This window comes from Melopsittacus undulatus, chromosome 2 (genome assembly GCF_012275295.1).
Source record: "Melopsittacus undulatus isolate bMelUnd1 chromosome 2, bMelUnd1.mat.Z, whole genome shotgun sequence".
In the NCBI taxonomy this organism is placed as follows: domain Eukaryota; kingdom Metazoa; phylum Chordata; class Aves; order Psittaciformes; family Psittaculidae; genus Melopsittacus; species Melopsittacus undulatus.
In genome coordinates this window covers 39191163-39208704 of record NC_047528.1, presented here as the reverse complement: position 1 = coordinate 39208704, position 17542 = coordinate 39191163, and the positions used below count along the sequence as shown (strand labels likewise).

General features: G+C 38.7%; 1 protein-coding gene across 2 annotated transcripts in view; it reads left to right on the top strand.

Annotated features, from left to right (window-relative positions):
* The first annotated feature begins 12110 nt into the window (after positions 1-12110).
* Positions 12111-17542, top strand: part of KLHL1 (kelch like family member 1) — a 200487-nt gene continuing 195055 nt past the window's right edge. For both annotated transcript variants that reach the window (XM_013128792.2, XM_005148106.2), the window contains exon 1: positions 12111-12607. In XM_013128792.2, coding sequence (XP_012984246.1) covers positions 12111-12607 — 497 coding nt within the window. The remainder of the gene's footprint in view (positions 12608-17542) is intronic.

The following is a 17542-nucleotide window of genomic DNA, read 5'->3' as shown; positions in this document are numbered from 1 at the left end:
AAACTGTACCTAGTTGTTATTCATTGCTCACAGTAGAACAAGAAAAAAACACTGAGTATTTACGTATGCCTTTTTCTTTACTTCAGTACTGTTCAATACATTTATCATTTTCTAATAGAAAATAGAGTACACTATTCAATTTGCAGAGCGCTTCAGGCTGGATTAGGCTTTTGAGACCACATTAAATTCAAATGATATTAAGAAACTGAAGTAGTTTATCTTCAAAAAAAACCAACCCCAAACAGAATGTTTGATGACAGTAATGCAGTTTTGTCTTAAAAGAGTACAAAGGTTTGTTGTTATCTTCACTTAAAAACTACAGCCTGATTGTCAAACAGCATATATGAATTTCTGGGGCAAATAAAAAACTTTCCCAAAAGGTTACCAGAGTGATTCTATAAATTAGGATTTTCTTCAGTGTCTTCCTTTAGAGCGTCAAAAACAATTTTTATTTCTTTTGTAGGTTTTTTCCTACTAAAACTCTAGCATATCTAAAGATACTACTTTGTAACTGCTCATATAACTCCTGCTGAATAGATAACACATGTTCTGGCAGTCACAGCAGCCCAATTACTGACCTGTGTTAATTACGTCTCCTTATTAATTATATGCTGTAGCAATCCAACTGCCTAACTCAAGTTATACCAAATAAAATTATTTCAGTTCTTATTTCATGTACTTGCAGCTAGAAATAGCATATCACACCTGAATTTTACATATACATTTAACTTACAAGCAGCCTTATGTAGCTGCTAAAAAGTATGGAATAAATTGGGGAAAAAGATAAACTTTCTATCATCAGCATTTTTTAAAAAACCTAAAATATCTGTCAGAGTTTACTCAGCTCCCACTGTTTTTTTAGGTTCTGTCTCTAATTCTACAATGTAATTTATGTCTAGGCTTTTCTTGACAAAGCAACTATGTCAAACCATGAAGTTAGAACATATTTGCCATGTCAGCAGTTACAGTCTCATGACACTGAAATCTATGACATTCTACCAGTATAAAAAACAGTGGCCAAGGGACTAAACATGCACTGTAGTTCATTAGTTAAATTCAGAAAAAAACACTGTAGGAAAACTATTCTGCATAAAATAAGAGCTATGAGTATGTGAAATGTCAACTACATAATACTATAAAACATGCGAAAAAAGTTGCTCATAGAATCAAATATTTTTACTTTTGTACTATGTAGTTAAAAAGAGAAAATTTCAAGCAATCTGTGATCCTATATTGTGAGGATAACACCTACTACTGTAGGTGTCATGGCATTTCTATGCAAAAATATCCTATCAAATTGTTCAAGCAATTACAATAATATCATCTGAATTATAAAATATTTTCAAGGGGAAAAAACCCTACCTTGTATACTCTTTGGGACACTCAGTTCAACTGAAAGAGTAAGTAGATTAAATAAAGCATTATCAGATAGTTGATTTTTTAATTTGGCCAGACACTGCATATAAACAAATGAAAGAGCATTTGTACACATTATCATAAACAAAGCTCCACTTTTACTTTCTAAAAGGAAAGACAAGACAAGCATACAAGAGCTCATTTTGTTGCCTTATTCTAAGTGCTGAAGAATTCTTTTACAGAAATAACACATTTCTGCAAGAAATACTGTAACTTCTTGCTGAAGTTTTGAAAGAGTTATTTGTGATGTAAGACATGAAACAATAATATGCATGGTAAATAAAGATTTCACTGTCATTAAAAGTTACCTCAAATCTAAAAGTCTTCAGAAATTACTGTGTGTATTTTCATATTAGGTTTCCCAGAAAGGAAGATTCCACTATATAACTTTGAAGTTAGAAGCTGCCCAAAGTTAGACACTGCCCAAAGTTAGACGCTGCCCAAACATCCACCATTTCCTGAGAACAACAGATGAAATGGCCATGTCTCTGCAGTGCAAAATTTTCAACTAAACTTAGTAATGTGATATTATGGCAATTGGTACCTTCAATAAGTATCTCAACTGCAAATTAAAAGTTTAATTTTCATGGGAAATAAAAAAGAACAAAACAAGAAAAACCTGGAAGTATACATTTTTTTTTTCAGAGTCTTGGAATCTGTTCACTGAGACCAAGAAAATATGGGAAGCAACTTATGTGACAGAATATACATCTTTTAGGTCAGGGAGAGACCATGAGAAAGACCTGAAAACAGGGAAATGCTTCTCCTGTAAGTGCAGGTATTCATAAGAAACTAAAGCAGTATGGACTGGAAGCTATACTCAAAAGGCAATTGAGACTGAGCTGGAGAAAAGGGGAAAAGACATCAAGATCATCATATGTTACTCATTTCAATACTCAGTGTCACTAACAGGCATTTAAAGAGCAGCAAGGTTTACATCTTAAGTAACTGCATGTGAATGAGATGTAGAGAAATTTCTACATTATTTTATCTTGACTCAGTTTAATTACAGAAATTTTGCTAATACTTTTCAGTGGCAAAGTAAAAAATGCAAGTTCATATTTAACACTAACAGAAGTTAATTGCTGGTCTGTACTTAAAAATATTTAATTGTAGGCTGCAAGAGGAAAATATTTATTTAGAAATGCATGCAACACATTTCTGAAATAGCAAAACTGTAATATAAAATTTTAGGATTATTACACTTGTTACTAAATATATTAATCTGAACAATGGCATGCTATTCATCTATGCATATCTCAAAATAAAATTGTTGATATATAATGCAGTACAGATGGTATTTTCTACCTTCTATTTTTCTACTCTGATTACACAGGTTGCAATTTAGACACTAAATTTTATCGGAAAGGATTCTTTAAAACAATCCAATATCCTTTTAGTTAGATAAAGCATTCTGGTTTTTAAACCTAAATTCTATAGGAATAGTCAGTTTTCCTCTAAAATAAAGCAATAAATTGTAAATCAGGTTTATATTTTATAAAATCAGATTTATATTTAAAAAGAAAAATAAAAGAAGCATTCCTTTTAAAACAACCTATCTACAAAGGCACATTGTCGTGGTTTAAACCAAGTCCACACACAGCTTGTTATTCACTCCCCCCACTTGCTCCCCAACTCCCGGAGAGTTAGGAAGGAGAATCCAAAGAATGTAGCCCCCACGGATTGAGATAAGCACAGTTTAACAGCTAAGGTACAACACAAATCACTACTGCCATTACTACTACAAATAATAATGATAAAGCCAATAACAAGTGAAGAGAATACAACACCCCACCAGCCACCGACCCATAACTCATCCCACCATGCACGACCGAGGACCGACCGATACCTCCTCCAACCCCCCAGAGCTCCAGCCCTTCCGGGTCTCTTCCGGTTACATCCTGGGTATGACGTGCTATGGTATGGAATACCTCATTGGCTAGCCTGGGTCAGGTGTCCTGTCTCTCCTTCCTCCCGGCCTCCCCTCCTCCCTGGCAGAGCATGAGCTCAGGAAAGGCCTTGGGCAAACTAAACACCCGAGCAGTAACTCAAAACATACTTGCTATCAGCAACCGTTCTCAGCCCGAAAGTCAAAACACAGCACTGCACCAGCTACCAAGAAGGAGAAAAATGACTGCTACTGCTCAAACCAGGACAGACATACAAAGGGACATTTAAAAGTATTGCATATCACTTGGAGGTGAATACCAAAACCTTGATTCTTTTTTCATCTCAACCAGACAAATTCTTTCCTATATTCAGCTTATATCCCAATGTCTTATGACATTGGTTAAGATTGCTGCTTTTTCAGATGCTGGATAAAGGCATACAGGCTTGGAAAGAAAGTTACTCAAAAGATAACCTCTACAGTAATGTGACACTACAAATCTGTTATTATTCCACCTGATCTTTGTTCCTAAGAGAAGTCCAGAAGTCTTTTGTTTTCTGTTAAATGCTAAAAGGTCTTAAGGATGAAATGCCCCTGAAATAAATATTTATGTATATATATATATATGTATATATTTACTTTAAAAGAACCTATAAGCTGAAATATATGCATCATAAGGTCATGTCTAGAACAATAAACAAAATCTCCCAGTGCCTATTCTCTTTTCTGTTCAGGCTCTGGGAGTCAGGCCAAATGGCACAGCACAATTTACCTCAATATGGATAAATGCTCTTATCATAAAGTCATAGAATGATTTGGGTTGAAAAGGACCTTAAAGATCATCTAGTTCCAACCCCACTGCCCTGAGCAGGGACACCTTCCACAGGACCAGGTTGCTCAAAGCCCCATCCAACCTTGGTCTTCAACACTTCCAGCTATGGAGCATCAAACTTCGCTGGCAACCTGGTCCAGTGTTTCAGCACACCCACAGTAAACAATTTCTTCATGATAACTAATCTAAATCTATCTTCTTCAATTTAAAGCTATTCCCCGTGTTCTATCACTACATGCCCCTGCAAGAAGCCCCTCTCCATCTTGTAGACCCTTTTAGGGACTGAAAGGCTGCAACAAGATCTCCCTGGAGTCTTCCCCACGCTAAACTCCAATTCTCTGTGCCTGTCTTCACAGAGAAGTGCTCCAGCCCCCGATCATCTTTGTGGCCTGGACTCAATCAATCAGGTCCATGCTGGAGGCTCCAGAGCTGAGCGTGGTACTTCAGATGGGGTTTCGCAACAGTGGAGTGGAGGGTGAGAATCGCCTCCCTTGACCTGCTGGTCATGCTTCTTTTGATGCAGCCCAGCATCAGAAAGTCTGGCTTTCTGGGCTTCAGACTCACACTGGTGGGTCCTGCTGGGCTTCTCATCAGTCAATACCTTGGAGTCCTTTTCCACAGAGCTGCTCTCAATACAGTCTCCACCCAGCCTAAAGCTGTATTTGGGATTGTCCCAACTCAGGTGCAGGGCCTTGCATTTAGCTTTGTTGAACTTCGTGAGGCTGGTATTGGCCCATCTCTGGATGGTATTTCTTCCCTCCAGTGCATTGACTGCACCACTCAAATTGGTGGTGTCGGCAACCTTGCAGAGGGCACACTCAATCCTGCTGCCCATGCCACTAACAAAGATTTTAAATAGTGCTAGTCCCAGTACTGGCCCCTGAGGAGCACTGCTTGTCTCTGGTCTCCATTTGGATATTGAGCCATTGACCACAACTCTTTGAGTTCAACCATCCAGCCAATTCCTTACTCACCAAGAAGTCCATCCATCAAATCCTTGTCTTGCTAGTTCAGAGACAAAGATGCCGTGTGGAACAGTGTCAAATGCTTTGCACAAGCCCAGGTAGATGATATCAGTCCCTCTTAACGTGTCCACCAACGCTATCACCCTGTCATAGAAGGCCACCAAATTTGCCAGGCATTGCTTAATGAAGTGATGTTGGCTGTCACAAATCACATCCTTATTGTCCATGTGCCTTAGCATACTTTCCAGGAGGATATGCTCCATGACCGTGCTAGGCAATGCACTACAGTTCACTGACCTGCAGTTCCCCAGGTCTTCCTTTTTTTTTTTTTCCTTTTTAAAAATGGGTGTTATAATTCCCATTTTCTAGTCAGTGGATACTTCACCGGATTGCCATGACTTCTCAAAGATCCTCTACAACTTTAGCCATATCCAAAGTGCCTATTGAGAGTGTTTAATGGCTTATGCTAATTCCTAAACTAGTTTGCAAGATGCTAGTTTATACAACCCAAAGCCATTTTAATGGTTGTGATAATTCCTTATTAATATTGGCCATCTTATGCCAGTTACATTGGCTCTGTTTAATTTAATAAGTCCAATTTAATTCACTGGTATATATGTAGCCGTAAAATCCTAGATACTTCATTTTTATATAGTCTGTTTTGCAAAAGATGTATGTTTCCATTGTTGTGATTTGCTAATATATAATAATTGACAGATTTTTTTTTTTGCTTCATACTGAAAAATAAATCTAAAATAAAAAATCATCAGGAAACTGCATATTTTTTTAAACAGAATATGAAAGCAAACCAATTCTAAGAAGGCTCTGAGTCACAGAAAAAAATGACAGCAACTATTATTGAATCTAACTAAGAAAAAAAACTATTTTCTTTTCATCACCAGAATTTCCACTGAGAAGAGAGACTGATATAATATAATTCATAGAAGCACTGCTAAAAGTGGTTGTTTTGTTTTGCGTGGTCTAACGCTTTTCTTATTGGTGATTTGAATGAAAAATTCAATAACTTAAAATAGATAGTAACAGCTATGTGAACCAGCAAGTGGGAGACACAAGTGGCTTTCAAATGTTACGGTCTAGGAATATTATGTGGAATATGGCATAAGAGCACAAAGGTGTGTGTGCTCTTTCTAGTGTGTACTAGATAGAGTTTATGTGATTCTTTTGACCATAACTTTGAAAGGCAGGCACTTTTTTCAGTTAAGTGTAATCTATCACCAGCTTTGGCACTGCAAGTAAAAATTGCGTATTTCTCAAGAGAACTGACAACAACTGCAAAGAGAGAAACTGTGGGAACTGATTTTGGAATTGAAGAACCTTAATAGTTTTTATTTTGCCTACTTTTCTAAATTTAATAATTACTTTTCTGGTTTCATTATTTTATGTTCTCTAGCCTTCATTTACTTATGAATCTTTATCCTTGACAAATCATGCGCCATTTACTCTTCCTAAGTGAAAGTTTACAACCATTTGAAAACTGCTTTAGGATGTGTTTATGCATCTGCTTGTGATCATAATGAAACTGTTAAGGAGTGACTGTCCCTCAAGCTAATATGAGGTAACTAACCGTGCTCTTCTAGGCTCCTGCAATGCAGAATAAAATGTATCTGATCAAATCACCAGTGGGAGCAATTCATGTATAATTATTTTATCCAGGATTACTTATGGAAGCAGTAACCAAGAACTATAGAGAAGCAATTTTTGTTACTCTCTGAAATAAATGTAGCCGGGTCATGTCACCACACTTACAGAAATCTATCCTGGGCTGTGCTAGATAACTGTTAAATTTGAGAAATAACATTTAACCTTTAAACTTATCAAAGGCAAACTAATTTTCAGAATTTCAATCTCAGTTGAAAACTCACTACAAAAATGCACACAAGATCTGACAAGTGAATCAGGTATGGTTTACTGTCTGTCTGGTTTTGTTATTCCTTTCTTGCCATTAGAAAACAATCATTGTTAATAAATGTAGACATATTTATAGTATTTTAAGTATGTTTATATATACTACTATGGAAGGAAAATCAGCTCAAAAACTTGAAACTCTACTTCCTGACTCACAGCATTATATGTATACATTACAAACAAACTAACAGTTTAGTTTCCCACTACTATCATCTTTTTCTAGTGTTTCACACTTTACTTATCTAAACCAGTTCAGAATATATGTGCATTTCATAAGATATGTTCAAAAGCTTTGTAGACAATAGAATTTTAAAGTACAAGCCTAATACATTATTTATTTGTTTATCACTTAGCACACTGCCACTTTCTTTACAGTGAGTTTTGATCTCGCAGTAAATGTCTAGTCCCATCAATTTCTTTCTCTGCTCTCTTTAGCTTGAGTATTCTACAGCTTTGTTTCACAGCACCTTTACAACACCCTCGGATTCTTGTTTCTAAATGTATAATTAACCGCCCACAAAACCAGCATCTTTACAGTTGAAGTGCATGTTCATTCATTCTTTCATTCATTCATTCATGTGAGAATTCCCACATTCAAGTGAGACTTGGCTTAAAACCACTCATTCTAGTATTGTCCTTATCCAAAGCACAATGATGTATTTTATGGGTTTTTTTTCTGTTTCTTTTCATAAAAAATTAGTGTCTTCTGTATTAAAAAGACACACTGATTAAAATTCAGCAACCGAATTACCTCTTATTCTTTTAATTTGCTGAGAAGTATGTATCTTCTCTTATTAATAACTATCATTCCATAGTAACATATATGCTTATCACCTTCAGACTCGCTGTGTATATTTTGACTTTATGTAATGTGAAGACTCACACTGACTGTAGACTAGGACTATAAATAACTCTAAGGGTACTGTTAAGAAATTACTTTGCATGATGGTTCCTTTATTGGTTGTTTTAGCAATCACAAACTGCAGCTATGACTTTATTCCTGATCCACCAGTTCTCCCTGGGGTACAGGGTACAACACGTAAATAGCTTAATGTGATACAGCTGAAACCTAAAAATAAACAATACTCCAAAGCTTTGAAATGGAAAGAAGGGGAAAAAAAAGGTTAATAAAATCCATCCAGTTTGGATAGCTACTTCAAGGTTCTTCTCTTTGGAAGTGCTTTTTACTACTTGGAGGACTTATTAAAAGAAGATATATACCTCTAAGCTATTTTTCCTGAAAAAAAAAAAATAGTGTGATACTTTCTTAGAGACATATATGAATTTAAATCATTTGAAGAGCATCAGAAAGACAAACACAAAGTGTCAGGAATCTGAGTCATAACAGGGACATAAAGATTAATCACTTTCACCTGTTTGCCTAACTAACAGATAAAGGAAAAACAGTCATAAGTACTTTCAAGCAAAGTATGTAAAAGTATTCAAGATTTCAGTGGCTATGTATAAAATGAGGAAATTACAACAGGTGAGGAAGTTCAGAAACTTGCTGTTTAATAAACAAACATACAGTGTGACTCACTGTGTTCCAATGTGCAACCAACAAACACAGGAGAGATAAACTATACTTATTATAATCTTGGAGACACTTCATGGAATGTCTGAGATACAGATGGAAGGCAGTTAGGCATCAAAATGTTTTCCTTCAACAACTTAGCTACATGTGTTCATGTTTGTAGCAACCCCATATGAGTAGACCAAGACATATTTGAATAGTAATTATTTTGTTGTAATTTCTATGAGCAAGCTCCCTAGAACTCCAGTAGAGAACTTTTTTTTTTTTCTCTCCTGATGGAAAAGCAAGCCTAGACAACCTATAGAGTTAAGTCATTCTTGCTATGAAAAATTGTTTCAGCTGAAATTCAAAAGACGTTTCTGTTCATCTTTTTGTGTGACAGCCTAAGACTATATTCTTTGCTTCACTGGCATATGTAAAATGTGTTCACATGGAAACATAAAGACAAGAAACAATGGAAATCTAAGTAAACCAAACTCTTTCATTCTTTTAGTTTATGCTCAGGAAACCAATCTATTTATTAACTATATGTAATGATAGTGGCTACTTCTTCAGTGTAGCTTCTTATGGGGGGTGGCTCTTGTTTACTGTAAATTGAAAAAATAATTGTGACTGTGATATGAATGAAGAAAATCAAGGGACTTTTCCAGAGGTCATTTTATGATAGAGAAGTGCTCATGTATCTTCATACATGAAAAACCAGGTGTACATACCAAATGAATGCATCTCTTATTTTTTTTAAAAAATTGATATGTACTAAAAAGTGAAAGAATACAGTAAAGATAAAAAGCATATGGACACCAATACACAATATATAGAAGAGCTGAGATTTTAATTATTAAAAATAAATCCAAGAATACTTATTTCAGATACTGACATAACTGATATAAAGAAGTATGAATAACAACCTTTTTTTTTTTCTGTTATAATTGCTTGCAAGTGTATACTGAAAAGGTGATAAAAAAATTAATCACTTTCTTGGATGATACTGTAATATATTTATTGAATACCACCCAACATATATTTACAAAATTTTTTTTTTAATATGCTGTCATTTGTATTTATCTAAGCAACAGAAATAAACCTAGAAAATCTAACTTGTCAACCTCTCACATCAAATGATTAACTAATATATTAACGCAGATTTTAAAACATCTAGGATTTATAATATGGTGAGGAAATTATGTAATTTTCAGCACATTTCTGATTTTTCCTAACCAGTTAAGAGGTATTAAAAACAGAACAGACAGCATGCTACTGTCTATGTATTCCTTGATTAAATCGACTTTATATGTACATACCCACATATCTTAGGGCTTGTAACTAGACATTAAATAACCAGAATTCACACATATTGTCATAAGAGATGCATTTCTTAAGTGTCTGAAATGACGAATGTTTCCTCTGTCCAATTCTAGGTGAAAAATTTTATACTTTTCTTCCTACTCCTCTCCCAAGCAGCACACATTCCCTCAGAACACTTCCTGAATAAAAAAGAACTGTCTTTTCTGTTTGCTTTAGCATGTTTTTTGTCTTTTTTTTTTTAATCACTGAATACTGAGAGCAAAATTGAAGCACTAGAGAGTTTGCTGTCCAGCTGTTGTGGCTTATATCAATATTTAAAACACACAGTGGCTATTTTTCTTCCTTTGAAAGTAGGACTTTAGGCCCTGAATTCCTTCTTCTTTTAAAAACAGAACTTTATCAATGTTAAACACAAACCCTAATATTGGTTTGTAGCCAGAAGCACTACTTCAGTAGTAAATAAAACAGTAATATACTTCAGTGATAAAGTAAACAAAACAGTAATAAAATTGTTAATTAATGTTTGACTTCTGTTTTTCTCTGGAGTAATTTTCAAGCTCTAGTGTTTTATCAATAAGGAGCTAATGCATTCCAGCTTCAGGGAAAGAATTCCTTCAACTTTATTTCTTGATTTCACAAAGAACTAGTATAACAAACTTTTGTGATAGCTCACAAGTCCATGGATAAAGCTGGCCAATGCAAAGAGGAGTACCTGAAGGAAAATACAACCTTTTTCATGATTGTCCTAGAGATAAATCTGCTTCTAAAATACTACTTTCTAAGATACAGGTGGATTGAAGGCATTCAGAATATCATCTTATTGCTGCCAACTTTTTATGCCTGGGGATTTATGAGCTAGCAGATGATGATATATAGTTTTGCTTCTGTATTCCTCTCCCACTTTTTGCCATGAAGCTTTTAAAACTGTAATTATGTCCCAGATGCACAGTGTACTTCGTGACACCCCTCCCCACTGGGCAGATGTTTCTAAGCAGCTCTCTGTTGTGAAGGCACCTCGCTTGGGTTTAACACTGTCAAAGTGCATCAAGAGCAGATATAAAAGATAAGAAGCAGATGTGCAGTGCTATTCCTGTTTGACACAGTCCTTCTATCCAGCGTTTTCTACTGGTATATCAACACTAAGCCAACAGAATAAAGTGTTAACCCATAACCTCATCCAGTCTACATGCAATGTATTAAGTCTGTACCCCTGTGATTCACACTCTTGTGTTTACTTTGCTGCTGCATTTGCTGTTTCACTTCATTTTGCTCCCAGTTTTACACTGTGCTCTCAGGACCAAAAAACCAAGGTGAGGAGGCCTGCACTGGAGGGAGGGGAGGATGAGGCTGTGAGGGATGGTTAGTGACCTGACAATTTACTTGCATGGAGAAAACTGAAGCATCTCTTTTTCCCTCTGCCTCTTCACACTGACAGCCCCAGAGCACATCTGTGTCACATACAGGAGAGGGGGCGGCTTGGTGAGAGGCGCTGAGATGGATAGAAAATTGTACACTGAGAACCTTGACAGCCTCACGGGCGTGATTTTTTTCTTTCCCTTTCCCTACATACAGTGTATATAAAGGAGCCCCTCTTTCCGTCTGCCAGCTCTCAGCCTTTGCCACCCCAGATAACTGCAGGCATGGGACTCCCCTGAGAAACAGGATGGGAAGGCAGGAGGTGGAGACAGGCTTCCATACGACTTTTTCCCCTCTGGCTGCACTCTGTCACGGATCTCTACGAGAGGGAGGAAGAGCCACCTGCCTCCCGCTGTGGCTGCTGCCGCTGCAGGTCCTCTCCGAGCTGTAGCTCGCTTCCCCGCTAATCAGATTAGCGCGTCTTCTCAGCCTCCCTCACTCGCTCTTCCCTCGCAAGTGCTTGTTTCCCTTGAGATATGTCTCTCATTCCTGCCTTTCTCTCCTCCCCTTTCCACTGATCACCATGTAATTCTCGTCAGCTCTGGGCATCTTTGTCTATCCCCTTTCCTGCTGGGTATCTACCTCCTCTCGGCTCCGTGCATCGCTCCATGCATCCATCCATCCTCTCTCTCTGCACTGCTGTGTGATCGCTTCTCTCTCCTCCCTCCGGCTGCCACCCCTCTCAGCGCAGCGGTGCCCGGAGGAGCCGCCGCCGCCGGGAGCTGAGCCGCACCGAGCTGCTGCTGAGACCGCCGCCGCCGCCCGGCCCTGCCTGGCCGCCGTGTGTCCCGCCTCAGCCCGCGCCAGTACCCTGGCCACCGCAGCACCATGTCCGGCTCCGGCAGGAAAGACTTCGACGTGAAGCACATCCTGCGCCTCCGCTGGAAACTGTTCAGCCACCCCTCGCCGGTGGGCGGCCCGGCGGGGGGAGGCTGCCTGCCGCCCGACAGCAGCTTCGAGCACTGGGGACCCAGCCAGAGCCGCCTGTTGAAGAGCCAGGAGAGAGGCAACAGCATCTTCTGGAAGAAATCCGCCTCTTCCACCTCCTCCTCGGCAGCTACCATCGCCAGCCCTCCCAACGGGACATTGCTGACCGCCTCCAGACGGCCCGGCGGGGGGCACGGGCTGGGGCACGGGCACGGGCCGGGGCCTCCGCCGCCCCGCACTGTCTTCTACGTGGAGTCCCTGGAGGAGGAGGCGGTGTCCGGCGGGATGGAGGTGGCCCGGGAGCCCGAAAAGCCCCCGGCGCCACCGGAGCGGGAGGAGGCGCCGGGGGGATGCGCGGATGGAGGCAGCCGGGCAACAGGTGATGGAGGCGGGCACAGGTAAGGCAGCCGCGGCAGTTCCGGCGCAATCTTCAGGTCAGGAGGTCCCTGCCCCTCGCCAGCGGTGGTGGGCTGTCGACCGCGGGGTCAGCGACGAGGCTGGGGAACATATGGGCTGGTATGCAGACATTTTTGCGGGAGGGTCGTGGGGCTGGGGTTGGGAGGGCTCTTCCGTTTGAAATGGCAGGGTTTGGGGGGCGGAAGGGCTCCCCGTCGCGCGGGAAGGGCTGGCGAGGGGCTGCCAGAGGGTCTCGGGAGATATCGGGCATTAGCGGCGTCGGGGTTCCGCGGGCAGGGAATGCAGCCGTTGTCCCTGTCCTACTGCTGTCCTGCCCCTGCCTCTGCCCCTGTCCTGCTCTTTCTCTGCCTCAGCTCCTGCCCGCGGGGCTGGTCTGGGCATACGCGTATCTCAAAGCCAGTGCTCCGCGCTGGAGGTTGTCACCACTCAACTTTCTCAGAAGTTCATTAAAATGCTAGCGGGAAGTGATGTTCTGAGTGTTGGGATGGCAGGTGGAAAGCTCAGACGTTAAAACAGTTCGCTTTTGCAGAGCTCAGCCACTAAATAGTCTCACAGCCTACCTCAGAGAAAAATTGTTAGTTTTACGAATCATCAACTGAGTGACTCCTGAGAAGAAGTGAAAACAAGCAAGACACATCCAGGTGCTTGTGTCTCATATGAAAGTTCAGTTAATGTTGAATTGCTCTTCTTTCTCAGTCCTTGCCCCTTCTTCTTCCCATAGCCCAAACAGAAATTAAAACCATCAGAAGGAAATGTAGCGAACACAGAGCTATCAGGAATACTGTGACACAAATAATCCTGAGGATGAAATGCTTCATTGCTTGCCCCCCACCTCTTCATGGTTAAAATAATTGCATTTTCATTTTCCTTGTAATTTACTAGTTTTCCGGTAGAAAAAAAAGTATAGTTCTGTTTCTAAGAAGAAAAGAATTATTTGTATTCTTTATATTGGTAGTAAAGCATATGGTATTAAATAATTTATTATATTTTATTCGATAAAGAGACATCACTGTGCACGTGTTTCCTTTTAATATAGCTGTAGATAAATATACATGTGCATATAACTTTGTTAAGCCTTTCAGACAGACCTAAAAGAATATATTCTGTACTTGAAACTCATAAATTGTTTTGTCAGTTATCATAGTTAATTTCATAGAAACTGCATGATTTAAAGGAACGTGGAATAGCTGATGAATTATTTCAGTAATGTTTTTAAAGAAAAAGCGATACTGAAGTTTTCATGAACATGGGAAGTTATTCTGAACAACATGATGCTTATTGTAGGATTCAATACAAATTGTTATTGAAATATACTACGTGACAGGTAAAACAAAATAAAATTATCTCATCAAGTTTTGTGAACTGAATAGAAGAGGTTAAAAACCGGCACAAATATAATCTCATTCTATAGATATTATATTAGGTGTGTCACAGATCTGAGAACCTTCAGCTATCTGCAGTGCTGACAGAAGCTTATTGAATTTTAATGGCACCACATAATTTGTCCAGAAGAATTGTCTTGCTAGAATGAAATTCCTCACCACATATGTATTCAGTGCTAATATATACCTAATTTATTCTTACTGCTCTTTTTTTTAATAATCCATTTGTTCCATGTTCTTCATTCACTGCTGCTGAAACTACTACTGAAGCTACACACCTAGTCATCAATAGCTCCTCATCTTGCTGAAGAAATATGCTAAAATTGTTCAGATTTAGAATAACTAAGACAGGGAGATATAATTTTATTATTAATGAAAATGCCACCTTTTAAGATATTTAAATGAGATAGTTTTAGGGTCTGAGACTTTCTGTTTTTCCATCCAAGACTGTTTCATTTACCTGTATGAATTTTGAATGTTATGGGAAGAAGTGGTCAAGTGATGCAGAAATGTCAGTGCTGTGCTTGAAAGCTCTGTGATCCAACAAACTTCTAATGCCCTTGCAAGTTATGTTTCACTGCTTCTGTAGAAATTAGTCCTTTTATAAATCCCAAATGCCATGAGAAGGGACACCTTCCACTAGGCCAGCTTGCTCAAAACCCTGTCCAACCTGGTCTTGAAAAATCCCATATAGTTCCAACCCCCTGCCAGGGCAGGGATGCCTCACACTAAACCATGTCACACAAGGCTCTGTCCAAACTGGCCTTGAACATTGCCAGAGAAGCATTCACAACTTTCTTGGGCAACCTGTTCCAGTGTCTCACCACCCTCACAGTAAAGAACTTCTTCCTTGTATCTAACCTGAACCTCCCCCACTGAAGTTTGAACCCATAGCCTCTTGTCCTATTACTACAGTCCCTGAGGAAGAGCTCCTCTCTGGCATTCTTGTAGGCCCCTTTCAGGTACTGGAAGGCTGCTATGAGGTCTCCATGCAGCCTTCTCTTCTCCAGGCTGAACAGTCCCAACTTTCTCAGCCTGTCTTCATACAGGAGGTGCTCCAGTCCCCTGATCATCCTTGTGGCACTCCTCTGGACTTGTTCCAACAGTTCCATGTCCTTCTTATGTTGAGGACACCAGAACTGCACACAATACTCCAAGTGATGTTTCACGAGAGCAGAGTAGAAGGGCAGGATCACCTCCTTTGACCTGCTGGTCATGCTTCTTTCGATGTAGCCCAGGACACAGTTGGCTTTCTGGGCTGCAAGTGCACACTGAAGTCGGCTCATGTTCATTTTCTCATCAACAAACACCCCCAAGTCCTTCTCTGCAGGGCTGCCCATTGGCATTAAGAAAAATGATGGATTGGACTTCATGCATGACGTAAAGTACTGACATAATGGTTCTATATTCCTTTTTGCATTTGTAAAAGCAAAAAATAATGTTTTAAAGTTAACAGTTAGTATCAAACCACTATTTGATTGCATGAAATTGCATGAAAATTTGCATATCAAATTGTTTTAGACCCTGTATGACAAATCTGACAATAACTACATTAGATAGTTAAACATAGATTCTATTTTTATCTTAATTTTGTAAGGAAAAGCTTTTAGAAACCAAAATCTGTATGCTGAATTTACAATTCATATTTATAAATCAATCACAAAAATGCTTGGAAAACAGCAGCGGCTAAGATTTCCTATATAGCCATTTGCTAGGAGTTTATAATTGAGTTTATCATAATAGCTTATTTCACATGACACATTAATCATCCCTCAATATGAAAAGTATTCACTTGATAAGCAAAGAGTTGGTATTTTCTTTCCTTGTTCCTCAGGGAATTATAGTATGCTTTGCTTGGTTTACACTGTCCAAATCCTATGAAGATATCATTACTCATAAGCCCTCAGCACCGTTCACCACTACACTCAGTACATGCATCATAGACTTCATGGGTTTATCTTTACAATTGTCCTGTTTTACAATGGCAGGGTAAGTCAGAGAGAGATATAAAAGCAAAAAAATAATTGAATTGGTCATTTCAAAGCACATAACTTTTTTTGTCCTTCTACTTTCTGTGTTCTCCGTTGCACCCATAAGTAATGAACCCTTCTGCAAACCAGTCCCAGACTCCTCTGGCTGCATGCAAGAGGAGTAAGGAGCACAGGATTCAATAAATATTCTGTTTAAGAGGCAACTTGAAGTAGGTATGCTTAGTCCATACAAAACAAGCACTGACAGTGCAGAAGTCTTTCATAAAACATACAGCATTTGAAAAATCGTCTTCTGAAAGATGGCAAGTCCTCCCACCTTTAGATGCTGTTTAACAGTATACTCTAAAGCAAGAAGTGAAAGGACTGAGTATCGTGCCCTTCCTACACAGCAGTTTCACACTCAAATCTTGCTATGCCAGGAAAAGTAATGAGGAAGGAGCTTTTTCTACCATTCCTGTCAAACTTGTCAGTGGGAACCAAAAAAATCAGTATTAATGGGAATCCAAAAGGTTAAAAAGTGAGAGCATAATTTTGTAATTCAAACATTAACAGAGCAATTTAGTTTAGAAGTCTCTACACCCAGAACTTTTTATTTAAAGTAAATAATTATTTGATAAGAAACAATAATGATCAATGTAAAATCAGGAACATAAAAATGTGTATTTTTAAACTAGAAAATCAAAATTGTTGGATAAGCATTTCTTTTGTATTTTTCTGTTCTGATCCCACAAATATTTTATTTTATGCTTTGATCATTAATCTCTTCCACTTTCAAGTCTTCCTCCTTTTCTCTTAGCAGCCTACCACCTTGTGGTTAGCACAATGATATAGAAGGTTATGAGTTTGAAACCTGTCAGGATAAGCAAGAATTTCAATGCAGTTTTCTAATTTAATAAGAAAACATTCTGATAATTTTAGAAAATGTAGATCAAATAGATAAAATTGCCATCAAAATTTAGAACTTAAGTACTTGGTATACTGTTCTATTTGTACCTCATCTCAAGAGAGGATCCTGGGCTCTGTTTTCTAAGTAAATGAAGTTCTCTATTTGCAGCTGTGACCTTGGTACCTGAGCTTACGAAAAAGGGGGATCAAGGCAATCTTCCCGTGTCTTAGTCTGTCCTGTAAACTCTCACATCTTTAAGTATTTTCTCAACTGAGCATAGAGAATGTTCAACTCAATGCCTTTCTGAGGTGCTATCCTCTTTGTATTATTTAAATATCAAAATACGAACCGTGGGTACTACTGTGATAGCCAGATCCAAAAATTAGGTACTGTAGATGTCAAATTGTAGTCAAATTTTACATTTCCCATTGACTTGGGTATCTCATATACACTCCTCTGTTAGCTGTGTTCTGTTAACTGTGCTCTGTTAGGAATGTAATTTAATGCTAGAGGTGGAATATATATCACACAACTCTGCATTTCTAGGTTATGGAATCAGAAGAGAATAATTAATTTTTCTTTACCATGAGCTGGCTTTTCCTCAGTTACAAAACTTTAAAAAATGGTTACATAACTTCTATGCTTTTATACTTATAC